This window comes from Gobius niger (assembly GCF_951799975.1).
Source record: "Gobius niger genome assembly, chromosome: 19".
In the NCBI taxonomy this organism is placed as follows: domain Eukaryota; kingdom Metazoa; phylum Chordata; class Actinopteri; order Gobiiformes; family Gobiidae; genus Gobius; species Gobius niger.
In genome coordinates, this window is record NC_136870.1 from 14292175 (window position 1) to 14311465 (window position 19291).

The 19291-nt window shown below is 43.0% G+C and overlaps 2 protein-coding genes across 4 annotated transcripts; both read right to left on the reverse strand.

Moving 5' to 3' along the window:
- Positions 1 to 32: 32 nt before the first annotated feature.
- LOC306978704 (kelch-like protein 11) lies at positions 33 to 4267 on the reverse strand. Its single transcript, XM_079577364.1, has 2 exons — positions 3721 to 4267; positions 33 to 1939 (listed from the first exon to the last, which is right to left on the reverse strand). The coding sequence occupies exons 1-2, from the start codon at positions 4251 to 4253 to the stop codon at positions 355 to 357; spliced, it is 2118 nt and encodes a 705-aa protein (XP_079433490.1). The 5' UTR covers positions 4254 to 4267; the 3' UTR covers positions 33 to 354.
- A 429-nt stretch (positions 4268 to 4696) lies between these two features.
- LOC306978701 (ATP-citrate synthase) lies at positions 4697 to 18450 on the reverse strand. 3 transcript variants are annotated; one of them, XM_079577359.1, is made up of 30 exons: positions 18308 to 18450; positions 15667 to 15847; positions 15423 to 15545; positions 13680 to 13742; positions 13384 to 13574; positions 13227 to 13306; positions 12846 to 12976; positions 12655 to 12773; positions 12257 to 12393; positions 11985 to 12046; positions 11664 to 11781; positions 11423 to 11577; positions 10896 to 10986; positions 10620 to 10676; positions 10094 to 10123; positions 9525 to 9666; positions 9283 to 9451; positions 8146 to 8250; positions 7843 to 8039; positions 7665 to 7746; positions 7483 to 7593; positions 7281 to 7408; positions 7116 to 7209; positions 6881 to 7035; positions 6556 to 6706; positions 6331 to 6474; positions 6132 to 6245; positions 5983 to 6065; positions 5803 to 5879; positions 4697 to 5723 (listed from the first exon to the last, which is right to left on the reverse strand). In XM_079577359.1, the coding sequence occupies exons 2-30, from the start codon at positions 15823 to 15825 to the stop codon at positions 5629 to 5631; spliced, it is 3363 nt and encodes a 1120-aa protein (XP_079433485.1). In that variant the 5' UTR covers positions 15826 to 15847; positions 18308 to 18450; the 3' UTR covers positions 4697 to 5628. The 3 variants fall into 3 exon arrangements, with proteins under 3 accessions (XP_079433485.1, XP_079433487.1, XP_079433486.1); XM_079577360.1 differs by lacking the exon at positions 10620 to 10676 and having other exon boundaries at positions 4699 to 5723; XM_079577361.1 differs by lacking the exons at positions 10094 to 10123; positions 10620 to 10676 and having other exon boundaries at positions 4698 to 5723.
- Positions 18451 to 19291: the final 841 nt, after the last annotated feature.

A 19291-nucleotide genomic window follows, 5' to 3' on the forward strand; every position in this document is an offset into this window, starting at 1 on the left:
AGCAGCATAAAAATAAAAACTTCAAAATCTGATTGAAATGAACATAAATCAAGACATATGTCCGGTAATGATAAACGCATAGGGAAAGTCATCAGGCTAAAACTGACACACAATCTTGTGGGTGAGTGTCAGTTCAGACAGTGAATAGGTATTTGGAAAGTCATTGCACTTGCTCACCTGCAAATTTAAAAATATTCCTTGGACAAAATGTGCAAAAAGTGCTACAGCGATTGTGTTAATTGCAAATCGGGTATTAAACCTCAATTTAAAAAAAATTATAAAGTGGACAGATAAACCCGTTTACAAACTGCATAGTTTACATTTTTTGGCAAACTGTTTAATGTGCATTGTGAGTTAACATTCAATTTGAGACTGCAGCTGTCTTCGAAGGGTGAGTGTCCTTCTGTGGAGGAACTGCAGGTGCTGAAATCTGTCTCTCTGGCGAGAGAGGTTGTGTGGCATAGGGTAATGTTGATCTCCGTGGAGGTATCTATACGGGACACAAATGTGGCAGGCCGTGGCTCTGCACCTCGGCTGGGGCATTGGAGGCAACAGCATCCACCTTTTCCTTTCCGCACAGTACCTGTAGGCTTCTTTTCTGCACTGTTTTTCCATGCTACTGTTGGATTTCCATCCTCCAATCACAAAAATATCTTCACCCAAGAAGCAGATGCTCGCCCCTTCAAGTGTAATCACCTCTGGCGGGAGGCTGTCCAGGATGTCTTCTGAAACGCTAGCGCTTATTTTCTGTAGCGCCACTTCATTGGTCACGTCGTAGCTCTTTGGACAAAACGAGGCAGAGTTGTAGAAATTTGAGCAAGCAAGCGCCATTTGAAAAGTGCAGTAACTGTCCATGAGAGGCAAGGATGCAACTTCCTGCCACCTGTTGGTTTGAGTGTCAAAGCAAAGAGTCACAGTCCGCAAGCCTTCGTCTTCTTCAATGTCTATGGGAGTTCTTGCCATTACATAAACAAACCGGCCCTCTATGACTACCGTTTTAACATCTCTCAATATATGCGGCGCTGGTCCGAGGCTATACCACACGTCTTGCTCAGTTTTGTAAACATCAACATCTTTAAAACCAGGAGTAAAATTTCCATGTCCTCCAATGCTGTAGAGGGCATTTTGGACACAAGCGAGACCAAAACAGTGCTTACGTGCGGACAAACTGCTCACTGACTCCCAGGTGTTATTGGAAGGGTCATAACGTTCAACAGCCTTAGCAAAACCAGGCTCCATAGACCCTGCTACATACACGTAGTTGTCAGTCACTGCGATTGCATGTCCGTCGTGATGATTGTGAATGTGAGGTAGGTTGACCCAGCGATCCTCTGCCACAAAATATCCGATGCACTCGCTTAAATGTTCACCATTTTCAGAAACACCGCCAACCACCATGATTATATCCATGCTCTGGCCAAAACGCGGCTTGGTTTTCATGATGTAGGAAGCATAAAGCCCCACGTCACACAATTTGAGATTTTCCAAGCTAATGGCATGCACCTCAAGGGCGTTGGTCACAAGCTGCCTGCAGGCTGCATTATTGGACACTAAAGACTCCTTCCTCACAACACGAGTGAGATATGCTGGAGTAAGTTGTGCCAATCTTAAAAGCCCAAACATCTCCTCAAAGTGTTTCTCCCTCTCGTCTAAACTGCTGCTAACCCATCGGACGATCACTTCAAACAACTCGCCCTCCGAACTGACGGCTATTTCCGAATCTGACAGCCAATCTCGGATCATCTGAAAGGGCAGAGAGCAAAATTCCTTGCTGTGAATAACTTTGTGAAAGTTTCTGCGGATTAACGTGGTTGCTCCATCAGCAAGCTGGTCCAGGGAGTAGGACAGGGCCAGGCCATGGACCAACACGCAGTTCGTCTGGGTCAGCCTCTTCATCAGAAACTCGCCACAGAAAGTCTTCAAATGGGCCAACAGGAATCTGGACATAACAACATGGTATTGGTGAAACAAATTAAAACAGCAATGACTCTTAAAATAACTTAGTTCACCATCAAATCTCTTGTGGGTGATTCACACATTGATTTAATACATGCTTGATACTTAAACAATGAATATGATATGAAATCAATAACTTTCTTTTTTTATACTGGCAAAAGTGCATTACCATGTTCAAGTACAAGTCCAATTTTAGTCAATCACCACATGCAAAAATGCATACAGGTAAAGGTGAAACTCGGAAAATTAGAATATCATGAAAAAGTTCATTTATTTCTGTAATCGACTTAAAATGAGAAACTAATATATGAAATAGACTCATGGCATGCAAAGTGACATATGTCAAGCCTTTGCTTGGTTTAATTTGGATGATTACAGCTTGCAAAACCCCCAAGTTCAAAAGTCAGAAGATTAGAAGATTACATGAAATCAATTACAAAATGATTTTAACAAAGAAATGTCGGCCCTCTGAAAACTACAATCATGCACAAGTACTTAGTACTTGGTTTGGGCCTCTTTTACTTGAATTACGGCCTTAATGCGGTGTGGCATGGATGCTATCAGCCTGTGGCACTGCTGAGGTGTTATGAAAGACCAGGATGCTTCAACCAGAGGAATATGACATTTGAAGCCCATGTCCAGGATCCGTCTGTGTGTGGCGGCTCTTGATGCACTGACTCCAGCCTCAGTCCACTCCTTGTGAAGGCCCCCCACACTTTTGAATGGCCTTTGGCCTTTTCCTGACAGTCCTCTCCAGACTGCGCTCATCCCGGCGGCTTGTGCACCATTTTCTTCCACACTTTTCCATTCCACTTAACTCTCTATTAATGTGCTTTGATACAGCACTTTGAAAACTTCTTTTGCTATTGCCTTTTGAGGCTTTCCTTCCTTATGGACGGTGTCAATGATGATTTAGTTTCACATTATAAGTTGTATTACAGAAATAAATGAACTTTTTCATGATATTCTAAATTGTGTGAGTCTTGCCTGTACATTACACTGAAATTACATTGCTCCCAATTCCTTGGTGCAAACCCATCACACAGTATGAACACAGTATTCCCTCTGTAGGCTGTAATGATATGTGCCCCATAACTAATCATTACACTACATTTTCAGAGTTTTAAGATGTCATGCATGAGCCTGTGTGTAGCTTAACTTAAAATTAATAAGGGGAGGGAATCTCATTTGTATAACGCTTTTCATATGACAAGTCACACCCAAAGCACTTCACACTTGAAAGTGAAGGGGGTTCATTCACTCCATGCTGATGGTGGTGCTAGTTGTAGCCAGTTTCCCCTGGGGTAGACTCATAGAAGCGAGGCTGCTCACATCTGTGCCAATGGTCCCTCCGACCACCACCAACATCTCACACATAGGAATTGGGTGAAGTGTCTTGCCCAAGGACACAATGACAGTCTGTAGGAGCCAAGATTCGAACCCCTGACCTTCTGATCATGAGACGACCTGCTCTGCCATCTGCGCCACTGTTGCCCCTGAGCTTCTTGAATTATCATGAACCCCAGTCATTCCAACAAAGTGTGTTGACATTAAGTATTGTAGTTTTCAATCTCCCCAGTAGATGATGCCAATACCCCATAAAGCAGTTTTTTTAAAACATGTAATTTAGTTGATTCATATGGAAACAGATCAAGTCTAATGAGGGGGTTGACCCAGGGCAGGTTATGACAAACGCCAGAAATGCTACCATGCAAGTTCACCGAGTTGTGGCCAAACCAGAAAGGCCATCTCTCAGACTCTCACCTGTGAGCCAGCTCCAGAACCTGATGCACATTTGCCCTGGTCACGCAGATCTGCCCCGTGTACATGAACTCTACCACGGCCTCCATGGTGTCGGGTCCCACCGAGCTCCAGCCCCGCAGCTCCAGCGTCCCGGAGGAGGCGGCGTCCTCTTCACTCAGCAGCTGGCAGAAGTAGAGAGAAGCCGCCGACAGCACCGAGCGATGCGCGGACAGCGAGTGGAGCCTCTCTCCGGAGACGAAGACCAGCGTCAGGTCGCAGAACTGCCCCGCCTTGCGCTGCTCGTTTTGCCGCTGGGCCAGCTCCGCGCAGTGGGCACAGCAGGTGAACTCGTCGGCCTCATCATCAGTGACCGTCTCCTCTTCCTCTTCCTCTACCTCTTCCTCCACCTCCGCGACGACACCGCTGCTGTTTGGGACCGGATCACCGTCAGCTGCCGTCGCCATGTCCAGCACGAGGAGGTGTTTATTTGAGGAGAAAGTCCAGAGGCAAAACACGCAGAGTTGGTGAATAAAGAAAGAGAAACTCACAACCATGCGCAGTGCGGGGAGTGCGTGCGCTTCACTTCCGTATTTAAGTCCACGCCGGTGGGCCAATGAAATCTCTGCTTTGTGCTACGTCACTGGCGCTGGTAGAAACTACTTTATATACCAAGTATCACCTCATAAAGTACCACCAGGCCCAGAGAAAGTTCAAACCAGCACCGTGTCTAAAAATGCATTAATTGTACTGAATAACCTTGGTGTAAATATCCAGAAAAAAACTACTTCAACGCATTACTAAAGCATATAGATTCTGGAATTAGAATTAATAAAGAAGAGTACCATGTGAAGCCAAAGAACCACTATTTTATATTATTCTTATTCTTTTAAAGTTTGTTTTTTTCGCATGTTTGTTTCTCTTAAACGTTCAAATCCAGTGTCTGATCTACCCATCTGTGTACTGTTGCACACTGGAGTCACTTTTTGTAAAGAAGAAAACAATACCATTACAAATCATTTAAGACAATAAGTTCTTATTATTCCTCTATATTACGACAACATATTACAAAAACAAAGCATTTAGTTTACAGTTAAAAATAAATAGCAAAACATTGATCAAACATAGCGGACAAAGCCTTAGGAAGTTCCAGAGCATTCTGATGTGAAGGCAAACAAAGTTATGACAATATTCCCAGTCTGTGCCTCGGAAGTCAGTTCTTAAAGCTTTCATGGTCCCTCTCTGTGATGCTAAAGACTCATCGGGCACATTCATGAAGCGTTTGTAGAGTGGATACTCAATTGTTTTTAGGAACATAAACACCCTGATCACAATAGACATGGTAGAAGGAGAAACCTCTCAAAACTACAGAAGCGGAATCAGAACCCAATCTACATGAGGAAGGCATTGGTAAAGTCACACAGTATCATTTAACAAGTGGGCGCCCGTTTATGATTCCCAATGTTTAAAAAAAGAAACTACGCCTTCAGCTGCATTAACACTGGGCTTTTTAAAATAAAGACAACATAAAAACTTTGGTTTACGTTCGTGGGAGAGGAAACTATCGACTAATTAAGATATGACTAAGGTGCAATACTGTTTTGAGCACTTTGTTGGGAGATCTAAACAGGCAACTGCTGATAAAACAAGCAAAATATTTTTTTGAAAACTGAAATTGTTAACGGTTTTGGCTGTAACCATTTTACACAGCAGCATTAGTGCAGATGAGCTCACTGGGCTCCAGAACCTACAAAACCCGATCCTAGCTCAGATACCAACTCCGACAAAGAGATGCAGGTGAAAGAACTGTACTAGAAGCTGTAGCTGCATTTCTTCTTCTAAGTGTATTAACTCCACAGACTAAAAATATACTTCCCCTTTTTCTCCATTAAAAACAAAATAATCTATATCCCAGTCCCAGATGACATGAGGTTACATAGACATGTGTTCAGGAAGCACGTAGGAGATGTCGTCCCACGGGTGACGATACAGACCCTGCTTCAGCCTCTTCTGGTCAAGATAATGGCCTATAATGGAAAGAGAGTACATGCAGTAACTTATTTGTTGTATAAGATTTGTCTTTTACGCATGAACAAAGAGACTTACCAATGAAACCCATGCTTCGACCAAGTACAAAGACTCCATTTAATGCCCCAATCTCCACAAACTCATCGGCCTCATCCCTGAAAAAAGAATGCATTTAGATCTTTGTTTGGGGAAAAAAGGATACAGAAGAAAGGGGTACAAGTATCCAAAATAAATTAAAATCTTGTAGCATTTTCTTACCGTGTGAAGCCGCCACACGTCCTGAGGAGATCCACAAATGCAACACCAATGAAGCCATCAACATTGAGAATGAGGTTTGGTTTCTGAAAGAAAAAGAATTTGAATAAGAGTGTTCTTCCTTTAGCTCCTCAATCCTCCTTTAAACAAACCTTGGAGGTGGTAATCTTCTCCACATCTAGGGCATAATCAAGTAACTGAGAGGAGGGGAAATTCTGCTTCACAAAATCCTTCAAGATCTGCACTCGCATGTCTGGATTATTAATCTGAAATTACAGAGACAAATTAAAAACAAGACCCTAAGAGAAAAAAACAGACCCTTCTTATGCAAGTTTAAGTTAAAGAACTTACCGACTTAACCCTGTGACCAATGCCCATGATCAGTTTGCCATCTTTCTTCATCTTATTGACGAACTCCATGGGCAACATCCCGCTGTCGAACGCTTTACTGAACTGCTTTGCTGCTGCGTCCAAAGCCCCACCAAAGCGATCCCCCTTGAGTATCAAAATGAATAGCCAATGTCAGTGCCACCGGATATTTGAGGTTGGTTTCCATTTGAATGTGTAAATACCCACAATGGTTAGTAGGCCAGAGGTCAGGCTGGAGATGAGGTCCTTCCCGGCTCGAGCGCAGACAATAGTGTTGTGTGCTCCGGACACTGCGGGGCCGTGGTCAGCCGTCACCATCAGGCACATCTCAATGAACTGACACGCGTAACGGGGCAATCTAATGTACCAGAGAAAGAAAAAGTAGTTAAAAGCAGATATGGGACAATACTTTGTAGCATCCAACAATTTATTAAGGAGGTAAAATCATGAACAGTTTCGCCTTTGACATTCTAATATAGGACATACATAATAGGATTTGTTTAAATTTGGAAGAGGTAGAAGTTGCACTTACCTGCGTTGAAACCAGAGCAAGCCAAGGACTCCTCCGATGCCCATCTCCTCTTTGAACACCTCAGTGATGGGCATCCCAGCATAGATCAGCTCTTGCCCTCGTTCATCACAAATACTCGTCATAAAAGAGGCCGGCTTTCGAATCAGACCCAGCTCCTGACATCAGAATACAGATGACTTGCATTCATAGAAAATGGTTTAACACGAAAAAGTCAAAGTTTTAAGAGATGAATTACCCTGGCCCAAGAGTAATCCATAGGTACAGTAGGCGGCGGCACCTCCTCAGCTGGAACTATTGTACCATTGTCCACGAGGTCATTGTAAACCGTCCTGTGCAACAGAAGTTAATATACGAAAACAGGAAAGATTTCTGAAACTAAACTAACTAGTAATGTTCATACTTGATCACATCTCCCAGTTCATCAAAGCTCTTTGGTACATAGGCTCCTGCGTCCCTCAAAGCCTGGTTTTTGGCCACGGCCGTCTCTGAAGCCTGATTGGCACAGGCTCCAGCATGGCCAAACTGGACCTGAGCACAGCAGCATCAAACGTGAAGCTCAAAAACGGTCTGTTGGAACATTAATGTTCAGGGGAAAAACTCACCTCAGAGGAAAACATGGTGGCACACGTTCCTATGCACCAGCACACGACAGGCTTGGTTATCCTGCCCTCTTTGATGCCCTGGCAGATTTTATACTCCTCGGTTCCACCAATCTGCAGGTAGGTACGGCAGAAACTAGCACCGTAATCTTTTTTTCCCATATTTAAAAAGTAGTCACACATACCTCTCCAAGCACCACGATCATCTTTACCCCTGGAGTGTCCTGGTAGCGAAGCACATGGTCCATGAAGGTTGAACCTGGATACCTAAAATATGACAATAGATATTTACATTGCAATAATAATACAAATAAATAATGGGACATGTTTTTTAGGTTGTTTTTAAACTCTGGTGCCCCTCACCTGTCTCCCCCAATGGCCACCCCCTCGTAAACCCCATCAGTGGTACGGGAGACGATGTTATTGAGCTCGTTGGACATGCCTCCGGAGCGGGACACATATGCCACGCTGCCGGGCCGGTACAGTTTGGAGGCCAGGATGTTGTCCAACATGCCACCTGTGTTACCGATCTTAAAACAGCCGGGCTTGATGCCACCGACCTGAGGACAGGTACAGAGTTACCTACTCTGCATAAGACTCGAGGATCTATTACAGCAGTAGACAGTTCATGTGAGGTCGAAGGACTTTTGCCACTGCTCTGCTTACCGTAGCGGGGCCAATGATGGTGACGCCCTTCTCATCGGCCACCTTGATCATTTTTCTGGTCAGAGCTTCAGGGATGCCTTCAGCAATTATGGCAATAGTGTGAATCTGCAGAAAGATGCAGAAAAGTGAAGATCCAGTCCATCCAATGACTTAACAAAATAAAGCAGTTATTCTAGTAGAAGTTATTAGAAAAATATCATCTTCTACAATTCATGAACTTTCTCCTTATATCGTGCCATCCTACTTCTCTAGTCACAATGAAAATATGTACCGTATTTTCCAGACTTTTTCAACATAGTTTGGCTGGGGGTGCAACTTATATATCAAAATACCGCCTTTGCGATGCCCAATCCCGTCAGACCTTGGAAGCAAAGCAGGGAAGGGCCTGGTCGGTACTTGGATGGGAGACCGTTTGGGAACACCAGGAAGCACAGCAAATGTAGTGTGTGTGTGAGTGGTTGGTGGTGGTCGGAGGGGCCGATGGCGCAGACTGGTTGCCTCGCTTCCATCAGTCTACCCCAGGGCAGCTGTGGCTACAATAGCAGCTAACCACCACCGAGTATGGAGTGAATGAATAATGCAATGTAAAGCGTCTTTGAGTGTCCAGAAAAGCGCTATATAAAACCGATGCATTATTATTATTATTATTATTAAAATATATAATTTTCACATGAGTATAAGTCACGCCTATTTGACGGCCGCTAGAGGGCGCTCTAGGCTTGTGTACCAGTATCTGCTACTCCTGTACCACTGAGGATTTTAAAAATGGTGATAGAGCAGCAGAAAGAAAACTTGGAGTAGGCGAGAAACTTGTGAAGGACTGGCGAAAAGCGGAGGTTACTCTTACTGCAATGAAGAAAACTAAAATAGCTAAAAGCTAGATGGCCACAGCTAGAGAAACGAGTTCGCAAATGAGAGCGTGAACGATGTGATGCCAGGAGAGGCTTGTAAACGGTGCAGTTACGCCTCCATGCCCAGGAAGTTGCCAATGGTGCAACTTCCTTTGCACCACTCTCCTTTGATGCAGTACTTATACTCCGGAGCGACTTACATATGTTTTTTTTTCTTCTTCATTATGCATTTTTTGGCGGGTGCGACTTATAGTCCGGAAAATACGGTAATAAAAAAATACTGTACCTGTGGGAACTGCATAGCCTCCATAGTGCTGTCAAAAGCGGAGCGAAGTGAAGCAAAGCTGATGAGCACTTCCACTTCAGGATGTTTCTTCATCGCGTCGGCCATGTTTTTATAGACTGGGATCAGGATCTCTTTGTGGCCCCAGTAAAACTTCTGCTTGTGATCCCCACTGCCAACGCACAGAGAGCGCAGGTGAGAAAGGAGCGCCGCTTGGGCAGATACATGTGTGTTAGTGCGCCTACGTGAACGGGTAGACCATGGCTGCTACAGAGGGCTCATCCCGAGAGCACACGTAGTCGAAGTCCAGCATGCCTTGCACCGCTCGAGTCTGCATGCCCCACACAATGGTCTTGGTGTGTTTGCTGAAAAGAGTGGTGGCTTTTGCTGAAAGGATGACAAAGGAGAAGGATTAGATAGAGAGGCCACACAAGAATGGTTCAAATCCATTTGGTTAAGATCATTTCCCAAATCAGTCTTACATGTTCAATACCCCCATACTGTGACAAATCAGAGTCAAGTAGCAGCGTCTGACATAAAATTGTATTGTATGTATGACAGAACAGACCCATAACCTGGAGCCGCACACTCTGCCAAACCCCAATGTTTAATGTCTTTGTATTATTTTAAAAACTGGTTATACATAAATGAAAACAAATGTTGAAAGCTGCTTGTTAGACCAGTTAAATAGCAAAGTCACACAAGTCTGAAGCAATCTAAAAAAAAAGGAGAAAAGACTGAGGGGAAACTGCCATAAAAGTCTGGGACGGGTGGTAGATGAAGTGGACACTGGGGGAATCACACTCATCCATACCTCCAGAGCTGCCTGCAGAGGCCTGAGCTTCTGTGACCCCCACGGGACAGAAAAATAACCACAACGAGCAAAAACAAAGAGAGAACAGTGAGTGCAGAATTAACTTATAACAAGTTACAGAACTATGTATTAAGCAAACTTAACATGTGTCCATAAGTGCCATCTTAAAAACAGAAAGCAGAGCACACAGCAGGTCATGTAGCATGCAAAGCGCAGCTTAAGCATGCCCTTAGTGCACTGCTGTGAAATACAAACTACAGGTTATTGGGAGCTTCACTGAAACTTAGTAGTAAAACATGTCTCTACACAACACACAACTTTTTCTACATCCCTGCATCTTCATGGTCAGATTTGGCACATTTGTTTCAGGACGTATTTTAGAAATACTGCAGTCAAAGAAGTAGTTTCAAATATCATTCATGTGATGCAGATGTGTAAAGTCACACAGGTTTCTGGGCATAAGAAGATGCTCTATGAAAACCAGGCAAGCTGCTGTGGTCAACACTGTGAGATGGTACGCCCTTACCTTTCCAATCGCCTGTGACTACATTCTTCAGAGGCCACAAAATAGAATGAAGCGAATCTTAAGCAAAAGATATGTGTAAAACACGAGGGTGAACGGGCAGTTTGTAGCGGAGCAGGACGAGGAGGGACAATGGAAAATGGGTGCAGTAAAGCAGTAACAGCATTTGGAAGGGAAAGACAACGGAAGCAAGGATAAGAAAAAATGAAAAGCAAAAAGTGTGTGAGTACATTTGCCGATACGTGACAGCTCTGTGCTGTGGCCCTAGGTTTCAATTACCTGCTGGAAGACCTTTGGATTTCTTGTTTGGAGCAGCCTCATTAGTTGCTCTGGTTTCTGAGAAAGAGGCTGTCCTTGTTGGAGCTGGGGTCTAGATATTAACAAATACATAAATCAGTGATTAAAAACAGCTCTGATTAAGTCAACACAGTATATTAGGTTTATGACCAGCAGCCTGATAAACAAGGCTCTCAGAGACTCAGAACCAGTACAAACATGTTGAGCCACGGAAACAGCAGTTCTTCTGTTTTCAACATGAGAGGGCCTTGACCCCACATGACCTCGTCACTGCTGAACCACTCGTCCGTCTTTCACCACTTTTGACAGACGCTGACAACTTCATGCTGATGCAACACCAAAAACAGACCACAACAGTCCGAGCTTTTATAAACTCACACAAGGGCAACTATCATGCATGAAACCGTAAATCCCACTATGATAATGGATTTTTCTGTCTTCATGGCACTTAAATATTTCCCACACTCCACCAGAAGGATCAGAAGGATAAGCCTAATATGGTTTATTACCTTTGAACTGGTGCTGGAATTGAGCAGGAAGTTTGCAGTATGTGCGTCCACCGGGGGCTCATGAGGAATTGGACGATGCCCCAAGGCCATCCCAACAATGGCCGTCATGTGCGTCTCTGTGCCGAACACATGGATGGGAATTCCAGTGGTCTTTCCTGCAAAGACGAAAATTACATTACAAAAAACATTCTCTGACTTTATTAAATAACAGCAGACACAACGTGATGCGTATCTCACTGACCAACTTCTCCCATGACCCGGAGGCCCTCCTGGTAATTAGGTCCACCACGCCTTACGAAAATAGTGACTTCATGCTCCTTCAGAGGCTCTTGGTAATCTTTGATGGCTCTGACAATGCCCTGAAGAAAAGTATTAGCTCAGTGATTTACAACACAAGAGCGGCACTGGCATTTACAACCGGTTTTATGTGTATTAAGATCATTCTTGAAATTTGAGACTAAAAAACATTTGTGGCATGCGGCACACAATGTCCTTGTAATTTTTCAGAGATTACAAATTGATAACACAAAAACACACAGTACCAACTTTGTTCACAACCCACCTTGAATGTGGCTGCTACATTTGTGAAGTTAGCAATACTTCCTCCAATGATAAGCACTTTCCCTGTGAGAGACAAAGAACAAGAAGCATGAAACATTTACAACTGAAATAGGAGAACAGCTGTTGAATCTGGACTAGGAGGGACTCGGATTGAACTAACACAACTTAACAGCCAAAGCAAACACATTTTCCAATATGGTTTAAATGTCTTAAGTACAAGACTTGAACTTTTGAACTGGGGGAGAGAGGTTTCTGTTCCACAGGTTTTCTCACCTTCATTATGTTTTTCTCGAGTCATGAGTGACAGGATGGTCTTTGCGTAATCGTACGTTTGTTGTTCACTGGGAGCACCGGAGTATTCGCCGTAATTCGCCAGTTCATCCACGCCACCGCAGTCGCAAATGGTGTCACTGGGGAGAAGAAACAATGGTCATCTGCTGCCACGGAAGGAAAACACTCCAACAATGGAATCAGATATGCAACTTGACTTACAGTAAAAAGGGATAACAAAAGTAAGTCAGAGAGAAAAGGCACATTTGCTGAAATATTGTTTCTGTACTTTGAGAAAACCTTTTCACGGTTTCACAATCAGAATAACTTTACTGATCCCCAAGGAGTACTTATTTTACATTCTTTGGTTTCTGTGTTGAGAATAAGAAAAAAAAAAGTACCTGTAGACAACCGAGGCCCCTCCTCCAGCCACCATGGTCCAAATCCTGCCTCTGGGATTGAGTAGGGTCAGTTTGAGACTCGCCCCGCTCTTTGCATCCAGATCAGCGATGTAAGCTTCCTACAGACAACAGCATTTAGAGCTAATGATCCAGTAATGAAGTGGCTGCAACATAACTTAACCCTAACCCACCTCTGGATAGGCTTCTCGGCCAAACGGAGGCGGGAAATCAACATCTCCCCACTTGGCTTTACAGATATAGTCAGCTGTAGCGTCGATCTTAGCTGCCATGTCCAGGACGTACACGCCATCCTGAGTGACCACTAGAAACAGGCGTGTTACTGGCCTAGGGTTCATACACTTACACAAAAAAACCCAAAGTAACTGTTTACTAAAAAAATATGACATAAGAAGGCTTATGAGAACAAAATTAAAGCTTACAATTCTGAAATTAAGATAAGATTCTTTTTTCCAATGTGCTTTTTTTCCACTGAATATGGCAAATAGACTGAACTTAATTGGGATGCGAGGAAAACAGATTGTTAGTAATAGTATTTCAAAGTAAAAACGCACCTAAGGGGTTAATCTCCAGGTAGGTGAAGTAGAGATCTTCATACAAATTGAAAAGGCCCACTATGAAACTCGCCAAAACCCTTCAAAGACAAAATAAACACAAATGTTACAAACACACCGTGAGAGTGGAAACATTGTCACACAGAACTCCTCATACCCCTTCTTATCATCTGGCACATGCGTAAGTAGCTGCTCTGTGACTTGCTCCTCGTTTATTTTCTCGTTCACGGGCACCATGAGCCTGAGGGCCTTGGCATCCACGTCCCCGACCTCCACCCCGCCCTCGTGATGGAACAGCACGTGGTCGCCCTCGCGCGTGGCATAAACACACACGTAAAACTCCTCCTCCTGAGCACAAGGAAGCATTCAAAGTCATTCAGCGCAGCACTGGGGCTTGTCAAGTGTCCCGGGACATTTAGGTCTCTGCACTGAACCCAAGTTGGCGAAGTTTACCTGTTTGTGTGGAACGAATGGCTCAATGAGGAAGTTTTTCAGCACACCCTTGGCCTTCCCCACCTTCGAGAACAGAGAATTCAAATCAAAGTTAGGACACGCTGACCCACTTTCCTCCTCAGAAAACAAATAAAAATATACTTACAAACCATGTTTACAATGAAAAGACTTGTTACTTGGATTGTAATAATAAATTCCTTAGGGTAACTGGAGAAACTAGGTCATAAATAATTTTGGCATTCAAGAAACTAGGTCACCAAAAGCATATCTTCCACACATTTACCCACACTGCCCACCCAGCTCATGATCTAAAGGGAATGCATTTCTATAAGGCACGACATTATACAAACAAAACAGGATGATACATCCTGCTTTCTATTTGCACCTAAAGAAATTAAGCAAAGCGTGCTTTACTTTGTGCATAAGGAGTAGCATGTGTGTGTGTTGGCCCAGAATAGACCCCCCCTCCTCCAGCTGCATTGCATAATCTCTGAGCAGACAGAGCTAAACAGAAGTGTGTGGCTTTGGGCACAAGCTTTCAACAACAGGTCCACATATTCTGGCTTCTTTGGATAAATACTTTTCAACCTAAAGTCAACAAAGCAGAAGGTGAAGCACTTGCGTAGAGGTATACAGGTTTACCAAGTGCAAATGTGCATAATAAAGTGAAAGAAGGGCAATGAGAATGAAACAACACTAATTATTGAATCTTTAAAAGGACCTACAGTATATCATGCAAAATTGACTTTTTGAAGATTTTAGCCATGTTATAATGTTATTTCCTCATCAAAAACACCCACAGAGTGGCTTCATTCACACAGTTCTAAGGAATCCTCCTGAATCTTGCTCTCTGAGCAGCTGCTCCGCCCTCTCCTGGAAAACGACTGACTTGTGACACCCAGGTGTCAAACAGGAAGAGCTCGACGTCTGTAATGTAATGCCTTACGGCCTGATTTTAATTTATAAAATAGCTTTTCATTATTCCTGTTGTAAGAAAGAAATAAAGGAAAAATAAATAAAGGAAGTGCCTCAGGTCAGCGCTGCTCCTGTGGACAAAACAAACGCACCCCCTGATCGTCTGAACAGATGTGTAGAAGGAGCTCTTTCTAACCTACTCTAGACACACCTGTTATTTTTTCTTACCTAACAATAATGTCACGGAGAAAAGCGCTACAGAACTTTATTAAACCTGCCAAAGAAAAGGCCACTTGCCAGAAGTTGGGATTTCTTTCCGGGATTCAGCGACTGTCACCAAAATAGTGTTTCTGTGACTGTCTCTTGATGGATGCTTGGTGAATCTTGGCCAGAATCAAAATGGATTCACTTTTATAACTGACGCGAGTCCCATAATGCAAACACCCGAAGGAGCGGCCAGGACAGAGCGGTGAGTCAATCAAAAAGTGTGTTAGCTTGTGTGTATTTACGAAGCTGTGTTGCAGATGTCAACTCCTTATAACTACATTGTGAAGAAACTTCACTTATTGCTGTGATATTTATATTTCTTACTACTATAATGCATGGGCAGATCCGCTCGGAGGGGGTGGAGTTAACTGAATCGAAGCGTCGTGTCTTCCGGGTTTGAAAAATACCCCCAGAAATGAGTACTCCATAGTGGTAGAGGTACAATATATCATATAAATGCCAATAGTCTACTTTGGGATGGCTAAAATAGCATGATACAGATCCTTTAAAGCATACAAAGCAGTGCAGCTATAAAGCAGATACACTGTGGTCACTACTTACAGCGGTCTCCTTCATGAGTCTATCTTTGAGCCAGTCTTTGACCCCCTGCAGGTCAAGGTTGATGCCCACGAGCCCGAGCTTCCCACGTCTTTTTATAAGCTGGTCAGGCTTCACCACCAGTTTCTAGAGCAAAAGAAAATGAACAATTCACTACATCAGATTCATTTTATCACAGGGTCATCGATTCAACAGCATGTGCAGAAAATAATAACATTTCTATACTTGATTCGACTTTTAGAAGTACCTCAGTAAGCAGCCAGGGGTGGTCTTGTACAAGGCGGTTCCAGTCGGTGTCGGTGCTGACGGAGGCATATCTGAAGCGGTTCTGAACAGCAGCAGAGGTACAGATGTATTTGTACAGAAACTCTTTCCCCGTCTGCTCCGAGATGGCTTTGGCCGACATGGCACCGCTGGATCGTCAGGTCCTGAGGAACATCAGGAACTTAGTTAGGCGTGAATATGGTACAAAGAGTAAGCACATGTTTTAAATATGCCGTGAACAATAAGACACCATTGGATAGGACACATGGTTTTCTTTTCAATTATTGATAAATTTTAATAATTAAAAGATTTGACTGTTTTACCAAGAAGAGGAAAAGAAAAAAAACAAACGTGTATATCGATTAGTTCACTGAAGAGGAGACAGAATTATAAACCGACTTATTACACAATAATTACATGCATTTGTAGAGGTGTAAACTACAGGGTTAGCATGTTTTAAGCATAATAAGAACCAATTTTCTCCAAATGACTTTACCCAAATATAAAAGCTTCATGAACAAAGCTTCAAAACAAGGATGAAAAAGCAACAAAGCAGCAACAAAAAAGTGTCTAAAATGTGCCAGAAAAGCAGCAACAACAACAAAATAGAGAAGTCACAATAACACACAAAAATCAAAACCGCGACAACAACACAACAAAAACCTCACATAACTGTCACTTTATCATCGCTTTTTCTGTCACTTTTCTGGCGCTCTTTTGTTGCTTTTTTTTTATTAGAATTGCGTTACACCAAATTGGAGAAAATGTGCTCGGTCCAGGCGGGGGTAGGAGGATAAGAAGACCGCCTTTGCTCTGCCCAATCCCGTCAGACCTTGGAAGCTAAGCAGTAAAGCGTCTTTGAGTGTCCAGAAAAGCGCTATATAAAACCAATGCATTATTATTATTATTATAAGAAGGATAAAAATGAAAAAAAAAGAAAAAAAGACAGCTTTGGCTAAGAGAAAGTTTAACATGAAGCTCCATGACAAGTTTCCAAAGAACAGTCATAACAATTTGAAAAATGTATTGTATTGTATGTTGGAGGAGGGCCTCATTAATGAACTAATTGCATGCAATAACGTTGACTCAGGCACAGGCAGTCGACAGTGACCACAATCATTATCTTACTCTAAATCTCTCTAAATGTGGGCGCAGTCTCCTGAACAGTAATGGCATTGCGCAATAGGGCCACGTTCGGTTTGACAGTGTGAAGTTCATAACACAAGCTTTAAGAGTAAATTCAAAATAGTTTGCAATAGCGTAGCACTGTGGCAGCAACTTTCAAAAGATGATGTCATTAGTATGTGCAAATAGTCACAGTGTCCAACCTTTCATCAACAAAGGCGCTGAGTAAAGCTGAGGGCGCAGTACACACTCGCAACTTTGCAGTTTCATTAAGTAAAACTAAAGCAGGAAATACATTGACTTAAATGAACAACCAACTACACAGAGATGCCTACAGACAACTGGCTGTACATGTTTTAGGGAATGGGGCATGTGGTCAGACCTGTCTAACAAATCCCACACACAATAACTGTCATCCCACAATCAAACTCACTGCTTTCATAGACCTTGGCCTTGATGTAAACCATCTTCATCTGCAGCCCAAACCAATGCAGGCTGTTTCTTTAAATGAACCCAAACACTGATAAGAAGCAAGCTTGATATGTCGAGTCTAATTGTCCTCTCATTAAACTGATAAAAGTCCATTGTTACAGGAAAAAAGTGCTATTATTGATTGATTATATACATTGCAGTTTGGAGGTGTGTGTGTGTGGACTCTGAAGAAGTGGGTGATGTCTCAAACAAGTACTAGAACCTGGATTAAGTTGTAGAACTTTCACTGGCAATGTACCAGTAATTAGTCTGACATCATCTACCACTCCAGTCCATTGTTTGAAATACAATCTATACAATCCACATCGATCCTGTGAGGAACTGTGGAGAAGCTGGCTTTAATAATCAAATTATAGCAATGATTGAATCTGATCAAATGGAAACAAAGGCCCAATAAACTCATGACAGCTCACCTTTACACAGACACACCAGAACTGCATCTCAAGTCGCTCAAACATTGTAAATATGAAGAAAAGCAACCAAGCAATGTCACTTCAATGGATCTATTGTCATGCTACGTCACTTAACCATCCACCACCACACCCACCACCTCTCTCACTGCAGACCGGACAAGCTAGCCAGACAAGAAGTTCAGAATTTAAAACTACCACTGGTGGTGAAATGAGATGATGGGTGGATGATCACGGCGGACACAATGGTCCTACAGATGATGCAACGACAGGGCAGCCTGCGGTTGACATGAATGAAGAGGACCCCCCCCCCCAAAAAAAAAAATACACACAATTTAGGTCATGGAAACAAACACATATACGAGCACTGACTGGGAAAAGGGTCCACTGTGATGAGGTAGTTATACACGTGTAATCCCGTGTCTTCAGGGGGTCTTTTGACAGTTTGTTTAATGGAGAAGCTTCAGCATCATCAGCGGCTAACTCAAACTCCTGATATGGGCTAACACTGTGCTGCTGCTGGACAGAGCTAGCTAAGAGCTAACCAGAGTAACGGACTGATGTAAACGCAACCGATAAACATAGCAAAAACCTTACCTTGTTTCTATAAGAAGTACCGTGGTGGCGTACCGCAGCTGTGTCCCGGCTTGAGGACCCAGAGACACTTATCGTACCGGAGTGTGCTCCTGCCTGCGCTCCTGTCGCACCATAATCTGCCGAGCGATTACACGGCAGCGCGGCACTCCCATTGGCTCAGGCGGGTCACGTGACGATCACTCACGCCTACCGAGTCATCTGTCACTGAACTGATGAGCCGTCATTTATTCATGTTCATTCACTCACCCAAAAACCTCATTATTTATCGATTCTTCCACATATAAGAAAAATATATATATGATTCAGGTTACTGCATGCAGTGTTGGGTAGTAACTGAATACATGTATTTACAATACAGATTTTGGGGTATTTGTAATTCAGGTACAGTTACTCTTTAATTTGAGGGTATTTAGAAGAATAGCCCAATCATTACATTTCACTTTCATAATCATAACATTAATAAGAAAAGATCATCAACAATTTAGCTCTGTCCTTTGAGATGTGGTCATTTGCAAAGTGATTTATTGCATTCAAAATTGGTGGTAAGAGGTGTGTAGTAATAAATGTAGCCTACATATCTTCTTAATAATAACAACACGTTTTAATGCATTAAAGTGATAGTCTGTAAGTTTGCAAAGTGAGGAGAGATGGGGTGAAATGTGAAAGTAAACTCCTCCTGTCTTGGACCAGAAATCCCTTCTTAGTTTGCAAAATGAGTTGAGCAGGAACAGAATTTTCAAAAGTAAATGGTCAAGCTCCTCCCCCTCCCTCCTGATTAGACCTGACGGGCGGGTTCACAGGGAAAGGTCGTCTCATTGGTCAACGCAGGAGGATACTACACTCTGAATAGCTGCAGAAATCTGGGAAGAAGGGACTTAACAAAACATAATTTTGGTATATTTGTACTTACAACAAAATGCAAAAAAAGGAGGTCGATTTTGCACATTTTATACAATTTGTAAAACATTTAGACTTCCAGACTAT